At 39.1% G+C, this 12,571-nt stretch overlaps 1 protein-coding gene across 9 annotated transcripts; it reads right to left on the reverse strand.

Moving 5' to 3' along the window:
* Window positions 1-5,149: 5,149 nt before the first annotated feature.
* On the reverse strand, window positions 5,150-8,578 carry LOC115757460 (urease accessory protein D). 9 transcript variants are annotated; one of them, XM_030697684.2, is made up of 9 exons: window positions 8,412-8,578; window positions 8,241-8,306; window positions 7,882-7,956; window positions 7,689-7,733; window positions 7,244-7,477; window positions 6,885-6,967; window positions 6,688-6,758; window positions 5,668-5,791; window positions 5,150-5,562 (listed from the first exon to the last, which is right to left on the reverse strand). In XM_030697684.2, exons 1-9 carry the CDS (start codon window positions 8,508-8,510, stop codon window positions 5,493-5,495), a joined length of 867 nt encoding a protein of 288 aa, XP_030553544.1. In that variant the 5' UTR covers window positions 8,511-8,578; the 3' UTR covers window positions 5,150-5,492. The 9 variants fall into 9 exon arrangements, 7 of the variants coding, with proteins under 7 accessions (XP_030553544.1, XP_048137512.1, XP_048137511.1 ...); XM_048281555.1 differs by having other exon boundaries at window positions 5,672-5,791; window positions 6,646-6,758; XM_048281554.1 differs by having other exon boundaries at window positions 6,646-6,758.
* Window positions 8,579-12,571: the final 3,993 nt, after the last annotated feature.

The raw sequence follows: 12,571 nt of genomic DNA on the forward strand, positions 1-12,571 counted from the left end.
TCTCTCTCTCTAGCTTGCATGCACGTTGCATTTACAGGTTCTCCATGTTCTGGCTCTCAATTCTCCCATTTATTTATTTTAATACCTTTCTGTTCTTTTGTTGAATGAGTCATGGTGGATTTACAGGTTCGGTGTCATCTCTTTAGCTTAATGATTATAGGATTATGGATGGGCAAAGTTTGCTACTTGGAAGGAAAAAAGAATGGTAGGTGTAAATCTGAATTGACCCTTTAATCAGATCTTACCTCACCTTTAATTTTGATTATAATTGAAATCAAATGCTTAATTACGTGCTTTTTGTTTTAGGTAAAATAAGGATTGTGCTTCGATGGAAGGAAAGTGATGGAGGGAAAGGATCAACAGGGATTGGGAGAAATTAGAGATATTATTAATCCATTCTATTTCAAGTAGATTTTAAAAATTTCAGAATCTCTTGAATATGGAAAGATTCAAGGGAATTCGGAGGGTTTTACGTATTAATAAATAAGTCTACTATTACCCTTAGTTATTTTCTAATTTCAAATCTACTTACAAGTACATGAAAAGATATTTGACTGGGCTTATGACTGAACACAAAAAGAATTGAAATGTTGAAGATGGAATTGATCTTTGACCTTGCCGTCAAGAACTGCTGTTCAAATAATGCATTTTTTTCCTTTGTTTTCGCTTGCTAGCTTCCAGACCTCATGTCAACTCAATCCTCAATTTTTTTCTCTTCTTTTATCCCATAATATAATTGTATCATGTGGCACCTCTAGCATAATTGTATCACGTGGCTCATTTGGACTAATTAGCATTTGTTAGTGATTTATCATTGCAAACTTTTATCACTTGTAAATTCAAGTTTGAAACTGTTCAAATATATGCTTCAATTAGTTTGGAATGAATTTCTATTATCCTTCTCAAATGTATATCTCGTATGCATTATCTCATTGAATGTAATTTGAAATAGAATTCGTACATGAGAAAAGTCTATGAGTTTTAATTTGTTAGATTATTATTCGGCAATGTAAATAAGTTAAATTGACATTTATCCAAGTTAATTTGGTAACTCGACCTTAAAAAAAAAGTTAATTTTGTAACAAATTGGTTGTTTGCTGGTTTTTGTGCGTGTGTGATAAGGTGCTTGTTTGACTCCAAAATTATGATAGGAACTCTTGAATCAGCCAAAATCATGTTCAAGTACAAGCATCAAAGGCTCCTCTCTCTATAAATAGGAGGCTCCTTCATTTATTTCGACACTCATGACTAGCAAAAGTCACATCGAGACTCTAGGGAGTCGTATTTTTGGAGACAAAACTTTTTCAAGAACACAAATTTCTACCAGATTCAGTCATCAAGACCTCGACCTTCCATTTAAGTTGAAGTCATCAAGGCCTTCCGATCCAATTACTGAAGGGAATCTGAAATTCGTAATGTCCAAGTTGAGATTTGAGTCATCAAATGATGTGGGAGCATCAGGCTCTATTGTCGAACTCCCAAGCTCAACTCCAAATTCGTCAATTGATCCTTATTCCAACAAGCATAGGACTACTCTAATCGATTTGTATTCTTGTTGGTTGCTCTTCCAAGGCGTCTATTGGACTACCCAGACTAATGAACGAATTCAGAATCTAAGTTTAATTGTTTTACATTCAGGCTCCGTTTGTTTCATGGAAAACATTTTCCCCAATTTCCGGTGTTTGGGGGCAGAAAATGAGCAATCAACGGAAAATATTTTCCGGTCAACAAAAAAAAACTTTTTAAAACTAAGGAAAATGATTTCCTCATTTTGAGAAGAGGAAAACATTTTCCACACTTTTCATTCCTCCTCTCTTTCAATTATTTTTCCTTTTAATTATTTTTTTGCTTTCTTTTCATTTTTTATTTATTTTTCAAAATTCAAAAATTTTATTTTTCATTTTTTGGATAAATTTCATTTTTTATTACTTTCTTTATTTTTTTTTCTTTTTTCATCTTTTTTTCTTGTTCTTTTTTTTTTTTTTAGTATTCCTTCTTCTCCCTCGATCGGTCGCCGGCCACGACCACAACCACGGCCGATGGCTCCGGCCTCAAGCAAAGAAAGCTATAGTGAGGAAGGCAGTCGTGACGTCCATCCCGAACTCCTCGTGCTCCACACGGAGCTCGGCGGCGGACTCCCCGCGCAGGACGACTTCGGCCTTCCTAGTCTTGAGGCTCATCGCCCCGACATAGTTGACGTCGACGAGTGGGTCGGCGTGGCATTCGACACCCGATTTCGAGTTGCCGCCGAGGGTGGCCTCCAAGAGGCACTGCGAGACCTTCGCAGCGCAGCCGACGGGGACCGCCCGCTTCCCACTGAATGCCGGCAACATCGCGGGCCGGGGCAGCGCGCGAGCTCCGAGCACCATTGCCTCACGCTTCCTCTATAGCATCAGTAGCGTGCTCCGCGTGCACCGCGAAATCAAAATCCCTATCACTCAATACGGGGGATTATATTATGCGCAGCGCCTCTCTTCTTTTGGTTTCTCTCTCTCTATCTGTAGAATTACGAGAGAGAGAGAGAGAGAGAGAGAGAGAGAGAGAGGAGACTTCAAAAGAAGTGAGCGCCAAAGTCTATTTTGAAGAAAAAAAATAAGACGAATTTTCCTTACCATATGGCAAAAAATATTTTCCGGAACTTTTTCAAGTTTTTGCCAAACATCGGAAAAGGAAGTCGTTTTCCTGGAAAATGACTTCTCGGAAAATATTTTCCGGAAAGGTCATATTTTTCGCGAAACAAACGGAGCATTAGTCAAATGCATTTAATCCTTCTTTTACTAGTCTTAAGTGTATTGGAGGTTTCAAGAGTTAATCTAGTTTCTGTGTTAAAAATGCATTTTTCTAGTTCCTGGGTCTTTGTTTTCCAATTCCTATGCCTTTAATTTTTTGATGGTTCTCATGTCTTTAAACGGTTACCTATTTCCATATTTTAGTTTCTCTATAACTAAATGTGTAATCTCATTTGTAAAAAGGAAAAGACTTGAATATTGAGAGTACATGAGATTTTTCTCTATGGGAGCGATTATCCATCCCGGTTCTTTATCTTTAGAAAGCGAATTCTTCCTTGGTGGTGAACGAAGGAGCTCTTTACCCTTGGTTGGTGATTTTCCTTTGGACCTTATATAGTGAGTTTTTCCTATCTCGACATCCCTTATCCTTGACAGGTGGCTTGTTCGTCAAGCCTTGATGGTGAACTTCACATATCCTAATATTTATCCTTGGCTGGCGACATGTCCTTTATGCCTTGGTGGCGATCACATTTTATCGTACATCCTTTCAATTATCACTCAAAACACACTCGCCTACCCCGCACCCTCACCATGAAGGCCTTTGAATTGTGCTTGAGACAAGAAAAAATAAAAAAATTTCATTCTTAGATTGTAATAAGAGATTATGTAATATTTCGGAATTGAGTTAAGATTGATTAGTTTCTTTATTTAGGTAATATAATTTATTTCATTCAATCAATTATTTTTTGGGAAAATTATCAACAAAGTCTTTAACCTATTGCAATTGTGCCAGTTCACTCATAAATCTTTTTTTTGCATTTGTGTCAATTCTGTCAATTTGATTGACCGAAACTGACATAGTAAATTTTTAAAAATATTCAATATTTTTATATTTTTTATTCTGTTTTTTCTTTTCTATTTTTTCTTTTCTCCTAAACATCATCTTCCTCGCTACGCCTATCTCCTCCACAGGCTCGAGCCCTATCGGCCACCTACTGAGGGTTGCTCCACCGGCACCTAGACGAGTGTTCGCAGATCTCCGGTGGCCTCCAGAACTGCATTTTCCGTCTGTTTATAACAAGACTACAGTTTAATCTTGTGAAATCAAAGCTGATAAATGATGAATGAGTTCGATTTAGATCTCTGCGCGTTATCATTAGTTCGAGAATTGCTTTAAGGTCAAACCTAGAGCTTGTATCCCGAGTTGCATATTAGCTGTTCGATGATTTACCTAAATGAAACGTTAAACCTAGTCTCGCGAAATCAGTGTATTTAGTTTGTTTCGACGCTTGGTTGCTTCATTAATCGCAAGATGTAGGTCCGACGCTGAGTTTTTCCTTTGGTTTATGCTTGATTTTCTGGTCGGTGATAGCCTAAGGTTAAAAGGCCGTTTGTGTTAGTTTTCTATTCGCCGCTCCATATATGTGTGTATGTGTAGATTTAGAGCTTCGATTCTTGTTAAAAAAATGATGTCCAGAGATTGTTGTTCGGCGTCAAAGTTTTGGTCTTTGGTATTGAGTTTAGTGGTTATCAACGATGGTTCGACAGCAATTATGGCGGTTGATGGAAGGTAAGAGCAGTAGTGTTCAACGGCCGATGATCGGTGATGGCCGTAAAGAAACTCTGTCAAATGGTGGAAGCTTGAGGTTTTGGAGCGTGGAGGATTGCACATCGCGAGGAAGAATATGTCCAGGAGGAAAGAAAAAGAAATAAAAATTAGAAAAAAGAAAAAAATATTAAAATATTATTAAAAATTTATCACGTCGGCGCCGGCAATGCCATGTCAACTTCGACCAACCAAACGGACTGAATTGGCACAAATAGAAAAGATTTATGACCGAATTAGCTAAAAAAAGTTTGTGACTGAATTAGCACAATTACAATAAGTTTAGGACTTTTTTGGTATTTTTCCCATTATTTTTTTTACTAAAAGCAAAATAAGTGATAATCTTTATTCATTCAGAAAAATTAAAAAAAACAAAATTACAACTTATATGAAACAACATATATGCATCTTGAATGAAATTTATGTTTCACTTTTAAATTCTTTCATTTTAGTATATCGCAATAATTTAAAGATTACATTTAGAATAAAATAAAAATAAAAATAGTTCCATCTATGATCTGCTTGATTAAAATTTAACTTATAAATAAATAGATAAGTGACAAGCTCATACACATTGAATTTATTAGTAGAATCATATAGTGGATAACGAGTCACAGTCTCTGAGTTTTAATTTGGCCATTAAATTGATTGAATGAGAATGCCAATCGGATCAACTTGACGCTGGGACAATTGTATTTTCAACACCGACGTCATTGAACATTCAAATCTCTTCGAGCCTTCTATCAGTCCATTCACTGAGCATTCTATCAATCCCATCGTACTATGACTATTGAAAGGAGCTGCTTTCATTTTGTCTTATTTGCAAGCCGAATCACAAACTTACAGCTCAATCATTGCCAAAAACATGAGTTTCACATATCCAATCAAGTCTAGAAGAACCTCGAGGAATGGTACTGGCGCCAGATGTGCTTCTTGTTCCGGGCTAGCGGCATTGGAGAGTGTCCTCCGTGTTCAGCGATGATGATGATGATGATGGTAAACGTATCACAACTTGAACTCGGAAAAGTCAGCAAATTTTCAACTCTCAACGCAATTTGAACTGAACTGGGATATGCTTCTTGATGTACAACAACAATGACAACCTCTGTCAACAAGACAGCAACCTTTTTGCCAGAGACCTAAATAGAGAGACCGGGTCACCCTTTTATTAATAATTCAAGAACATATTGCCATGGCGTTGAACAGATCCATGGTACCTCTACCGTCCTGCAATGGACACAAATACATCTCTCATTATCAGGTGGCTGAAAATGTAAACATTGGCGAGTTTAGCATGTGTACCAAAAAAGGCTGAATGAGAGCTCCCGTTACCCACCATTCTTCAAGAATAAGGCGACAAACCCAGCAATGCCTCCAAGCCAGCCAATTGATGCTTCAGGAATTGATAAACTGATTCGGTTGTCAAGGAAGCTATTCGAACAATAACCCCTTCTCCCTAAACAAATAAAACCATCAGGCTAATTTTACATTAATTATCACAGGCGCCCTGAAAAACATCTAAGCTAGTTGTGCCAGTGTCTATAAACCTGGTTCAGATTTGTTTCCTTTTACCATACAATATCTAAGAGTTTAACTGGAAAATGACCAAGCCACCAAGACATTGATCCGGTTGTACTTGTTGACGACCAGTAACGGCAACAAAAGACATTACAACTTGGTAGTAAAAGATAAATATGGCAGCGAAAAACTTTTCAAAAAGCTTATCAACTCTCTTGGAATAATGACCTAAAAGTGGAAGTAAGAACTGAAACGTGAACAACCTAAAACAGATAGTACAAATCATTCAACCAACTGAGACAGCATTGCAGAATGCAGCTCACCAGGTTGACATTTATAATCTTTTCTGGGAGTTCAAACTCAAAAACATGCTGAAGGCTTCAATGAGATGTACCTAATGCCAAGCTTTTATTTCTTGAAATCGATTTCAGGAAAACAGCAAGAACCTCAACTTATTTTAGTGCAGAACAACATTACATTTTTCAAATACAGGAAAAAGAAAAAGAATATCCATACTTGAATGGTTTGAATTGACCAACATGTAAAATAAAAATTTATTGAAAAGTTCGCACAATGGTTCGGGTTTCAACAGCGTTATGTTCGTCTCAGGAATGGTTTTGAAAAAATTGGGTCCAAAACAACCTAACAAATGGATTAGCAGTGTATAGTTCCTAAAACCTATTCCCAAGAAGCACCCTCATTTTGTGTTCATCAATTTTGAAAAAAAAAAAGGTACCTTTTGGCCAAAGGCACTGCAAGACGCTATTAAGGATGGTTTATTGGCAAAATCACGTGTATTGGATTTCATCTGGCGATCCCATCGAGCAGGAGAACCCTGTAGTTGCTTGGCCATCATCCTCTTTACATCTTCTTGAACTTGGCCTTGAATATGCCTCAACATTGGTCTGCAAAGGAGCAAACATTCGATGTTACATCCACAAATAAGTATGTCATGCTGTCAATAACCGTCATATCAGCAATACAACTGACAATACTGTGTAATGGGAACTTCAAAAACCCACTATATTTACCCTAAAAGTACAACCATTGCAATGACTTGATAATCCTGCATGCGTTCTGCCAGAGGAACAATACTTCCCTGCTCTAGCAATACCTGTTCAAATATTTGATTACTCAAATGAAGTCACACAAGAGCAATCGTCATATGCATAAGACGAAAAGGGAGGCTGTAAACTCATAATGCTTCTTTCTCAATCCATAACACCAATTGCGATTATCATAACATCATTCATTGGGATTCACATATTTCTATCCTCCTTTTTCTTTTTGCATTCTGACGGGACAGGGCAAAAAGTATTAGAAACAGAAAGTACTCTTAATACAAAATTCTTAAATAGATTTTGACCTATGGAGAAAACAAAGCCATTACCGTATCGAGAAATAAAGGCTGATCACTCTCTAAGAAAATGTTGTTGGTGCTCTTATAATGCGTGAAATCCCATTTTTCTCCGCTTTCATGCCGCCCGCTTGTAATCCAGTCAACTAACACCAAGTTTGAATCCGAACGCACCCTAAAAACCTGCTTTTGGAAGTATCTTGCAGTGGAAAAGCAAGTCACTGGATCCGGAATGAGGACCAACATGGAGTTACTCCCAATTTCTGCCTACTGGATGGCAGAACATAGCCGCTGTCAAATATGAATGCAATACCATTTGAAAGTTACACTTAAATTACCAAATCTACCATCACTTCAGCTAACAAAAAAAGAGGATAAAATCGCACTGCCACAAGACAACTGGGAAACCAAGATAGTGATAGGAAGAAAGCCTAGAAAAGGGAGTATGCCATAACAACGTGCTCGAAATCATAATTACCTCAAGGGACTGTTCAGAGCATTTTGATCCCAGAGACTTATAAACCTGCAACACATTTAATTTTCTAGCATTGGAAGCAAACCCACATCCCTGAAATTCGCAAAGACTACACTACTACATCCTAACGCTGTAGAGGTTGCAGATTCCACTAACAAACGTCATTGCCAAATCAACAGAAGCTGGAAGAACCAACCTTAGTGGAAGCCTGAGTTGTTAAGACAGCTGTGCAACCAGCTCCAATCTCAAGCTTACAAGAAATATCATCTCCCTATATCGACGACAAATCAACTCCAATCAAACATAAAGTGATAAACTTCATCCCCCATCAAATAATGATCACGAGATTGCTATACGAACCCATTGAAAAAAGCAGGAACCCTATGCAACATTCTTACACCAAACCCGACTAACTCGGACCTTACACTAACCAACTTGCTATTCAAACATTTCTAGTAAAGAATTGAAATTTTTGAATATCCAGTTCCAAATATGATAAAAAGATGGGAATGGGTTTGAATTAAAGAAGTGAGAGAGTAAGAAGTGAAAACGCACGGACACGATGCCACCGCCATAGGTGAGGGCATAAATCCAAACGGCATCGACCCGCGAAGGACCCACCTGATAGAAACAAGCTATTCAATCTCAAGTTTTGGCGGAGAGAGAAGAAAGAAACGATGAGGGCACAAACAAGACCAAGAAAAAAAAAAAAAAAAAGACTCAGACCTTGCGAGGGATGATGAATTTCAGGGGGTATTTGGAGAATGATTTGGTAACTGTCGACTTGCCCCTCACTTTCTCTATCACTATCTTCCCCGTTTCCATCTGCTGCTGCCCCTTCACACGGCCCCTTCACACTTCCCACCGCCCAGACGAAGAGAGAAGAAGGATGCAACGTGCCAAAGTGGGTATCGATTGCATTCGACTCTTTTCTTTGTTTATTCGACAATGGGCCGGGCATAGTCTCCAGTTTGGGCTCATCTTCCCTTTGAACAAGACGCTGTTTCCATTCTTTGAAAGGATTTTTTTTCTTTGGGTAAAGATAAGGAGTGTATTGAACTAAAGAGCGGTGTTTACAAAACAAAATATCCGCCGCACACCACAAAAGTGTCTGAAAAGCGTAAGGGTAGCTTGGGTAAGAAAAGAAAAAGAAACGGCAAGGGGCCAAACAAACGGCTAGCTACACATATAAGAGAGGCCGAGAGAGCTAAACTAAGAACCTGTGTACACCTATACAAAAGACCATACAGAAATAAGGGCCAAACAAGGCGGCTAGAGAACCAACAAATAGGGAAGGTCAGAACCTCAGCCTAGTGTCGGGCAAAAATTACAGTAGAGATGCCCTAGCTAGCTTGCATCCTACGGTTTCTAGGAGAATCCTCAACTTGAGAGAAAGTGAAGGCCTTGTCTTTGACTACCTTCTGAAGATGTAGCTTAATGGTTGTCACGTTAAGTCGTTTGTTCCGAAAGAGGATATGATTCTGTTCCGTCCATATCATGTGGCAAAGAGCATCAAAGGAAAATTTGGTGATACACTGGTAGAAGAGTTGGCCACGGATGTGCCGCATTGCCCACTCAAGATTGTCTTGCCAAGTAGAGATGTGCCAAAATAAAGCAAGGGCATTCGTAAAACGACATCCAAAAAACAAGTGGTCAATAGAATCCTGGTGGCAATTACAAAATGCACAAACAACATTCACAATTCTATGATAGCTAAGTAAAAGAACTTGAGTTGGCAACCTGTTGAGGGTTGTAAGCCACAAAAGCAAGGAGTGCCGAGGGGCAAAATGATGATCCCATAAGAAAGAGTGCCGATACACAAACTACCCTTTGCGTCGGAGAAGATCTCAAGATGAAGCAGTGGAGAAAACTCTAGAAGAGTGACCAAGCCAACGAAAAGTATCATCACTATTTTCGAGAGCGAGTGATGGTAAAGGATTAGCCCAAGAACCCATGACGGTGATTACCCGAGAAAGGAAATAAGTCGTAGTTAAGAAGTCTCGAATCGTGGCCTTTCGAGAAATGCCGGACTAATAGATATCCATGTTAGGAAATATCTTGTAAAGGGGCCCTTTCGGGTGCCAAGAATCAAACCAAAATGAGATGTTGCCGCTGCCCACCCGCTAGTGAAATAGGTGTTCACAATCTTGGCGAAGCTCTAGGATTTTTTTCTAGGCCCAAGAACAAAACTCGGTTTCTTGGCAACTCAAAGTTCTTTTTCTTAAGGAAGTTTGAATGAATCCATTTGCACTATATGGATTTTTTATCCGTGAAAAGAATCCAGTTATGTCACGCCCCAAACCCTTCGGGCTCGCCAACATCCCGCCACAGTCGTTCTCTTTCGATTATTCCCGAGATCCAATAATGTACATCTTAACACGATATAATATGCACAAGCGAAAGCATAAACAAAACTCCAAATAAATTGAAACAAGATGACTTTGTTGAGAAAAATCCCTAGACGGTTTTGAAGTTGATAAAAACAATCCAAGTACTCTCGTGTTTTGAGATAATGGTGTGATTTACTTGTTTTGTAGATTATCCTTTAGTGCGGGGATGCACGGGATTGAATCTGGCAAAAGGATTTGGCTCGGATGTTGTTTCTGAGAGCCTCGGACGCTAGTTCGAGCTCGGACGATGAGCGGGGATAGCTCGGACGTTCGAATGACGCTCAAGCTTTGAAAGAAACACTTCACGAGCAATAATCAGAACTTCAAGAGGAATACAAATTGAGCCTAATTGATGCATATCAACGGACGCCATCGAGCTGGATCATTCTTGAAGATTCTCGGTGAGAGAGATCAATCAAGGATGCGGAATCAAGAAGACAAACAAAGGTTTTCCAAATGGAAGAAACCATCTATGGAAACCCGGGATCATAATTGTATGGGCGATTTGATTCAAGCGGGGAAGACTTTCCTTTGGCGATCCCCAACGGCTAAGAGATCTTCTTTTGGTAATCATCTCGTCCAAAAGGGTAGATTTGAAGAGATCTCTTCCGGATGCCTTGCAACGGCTAGATTGGAGGCGGAAGAGTACAAAAGACATCTCGAAGACGAAGGGAAAGAAGAGAGATCGGCGTGAAGAAAGAAAAGTGTTTATTATTCTTAGATATAGTGAACTCCATTTTCAATACACTTCTTAATCCATCCATTGTAATTGTGAGGAGGTGTACACACGAGTGTTGAGCGCTAGGTGTGAAGTCCCGCATGTCAAGGAGATCACTAATCAGTAACCTCCGAGCAACTTACTAGTAGAATCCAACCGATTAGTTGTCAGCCGAAGAAGTGGACGTAGGCTTAACCAAAGTCGAACCACTATAAACCCTATATGCAGTTTTCCTTATCTCTTATTTTAATCACTCTAGATATATTGTGATAACTAAACTGTACACGAACAACGAGCATTGATCACATTACATATCCTACATCAATTGAATTACTTGCTCGTTGCGATACACTCTGTCTCCATCATCCGAGATCTTTGTTTTATACTGTGTGATATAAATTCCGCAATAAATTCTTAAAATCACACTATATCACCTATTCACCCTCCTATAGGTAGCATCTCTAGCCATCAACAATTGGTATTAGAGCCTAGTGCTCATATTTTGTGAAGTGTTCTTAGTTCCGAGTTAACGATCTTTATGGTTAGCAATTTCTCTCCTTCTTGGATCGAAGGTGGAAGTAACAACGTGCCACCATACTTTGAAGGAAAAGATTATAGCGACCGGCGGAACAAATTTAAAGCATTCCTCAAATGCCAGGATTCCCAAATCCGGGATGTCGTATAAAGAGGAGTAACACCAACGACGTAAACTACCGTAGCGACCCTTCCTTCCGTGCAAAGGTGAACGGTTAATGAGCCGATCCCTTTTTTTTATGTCGAAAACCCCGGTTGTCGGTGAGATTTTTTTTAGGATCGCGGGTTTCTCCCAAAACCCATTACTCGAATCACGATGTCGGAGAAAATTTATCAAAATCGACCTTAGTGTGGTCGAGTGGCATGTGCGATGTGAACATGCAATTGGAGTCGCCACCGATCAATTTATTGGAGGGTATGATCGGAAAACCCTACCGAGCGGTTGGGAGAAACCGTTTGGTTCCGCGAAAACCAGAAATTTTTGGGTCCGGGGACTTGGTTATGCCGAGATTTTCATCGACGCCCTTTCGGTTATCGATGTTGAGTGATTTTCTAACCTATGAATTCATGCAGATGTGTATCGGATGAGGTAGGCCCTAACAGTTCTAGGTATTCATGCAAATGGGAATTTTCTATTTTGTCAATCACAATCATGAAAATTAAATGCGCAATCAATATTATCGCAAGCAATCAAAATTAATCAATCAAGGCTCAATATATCTAAAATGGCCCTATCGACCCACATAAATATCGAGTTTAGGTTCTGGGAATGGTTCGGGAAAATTTGGGGCGAAAGGCCCGGTAAGGGTAAAATGGTCATTTTGGGGGTTCGGGACCCGAAAATCACAAAATCGGGGTCGGGCCAATTGAATGTGGCCATTTCCCATTTTTTGTGATTTTCCAGAATTTTTCTAATTTTTCTAATTTTTTGGATTATTTATTTATTTTCTAAAAATGTTGGGAATTTTCCGGATCAACACAGATCGACCCTCGAAGTCTCAAAATTTTCGATCCAGACTTTATGAGTCCCGAATCGATCTAGGAATTTTTAGAAATTTTTTGTAAAAATTTGGGAATTTTTATGAATTTTCTAGGTATTTTTGGAATTTTTTGGATTTTTGGAAATTTTTATTTATTTTTACTTATTTTTTATTAATATTCTGGACCGGGTCAAACCGGTCAACGACCGATCAACCCGGTCAGACCACCCTCAGACTACTCGCGACACAAAAACGGCGCCGTTT

This window comes from Rhodamnia argentea, chromosome 6, assembly GCF_020921035.1.
Source record: "Rhodamnia argentea isolate NSW1041297 chromosome 6, ASM2092103v1, whole genome shotgun sequence".
Taxonomy (NCBI): Eukaryota; Viridiplantae; Streptophyta; class Magnoliopsida; order Myrtales; family Myrtaceae; genus Rhodamnia; species Rhodamnia argentea.

Bases quoted from the DNA above. Each gene is read 5' to 3' on its own strand.
- LOC115757460 (XM_048281554.1), bottom strand. From the start codon at position 8,510: ATGGAAACGGGGAAGATAGTGATAGAGAAAGTGAGGGGCAAGTCGACA. The intron at 7,734-7,881 runs GTTGGTTCTTCC...AATGTGTTGCAG, and splicing joins CAACTCAGGCTTCCACTAAG to GTTTATAAGTCTCTGGGATC. The intron at 5,563-5,667 runs GTAACGGGAGCT...TGTCCATTGCAG, and splicing joins TTATTCTTGAAGAATGGTGG to GACGGTAGAGGTACCATGGA.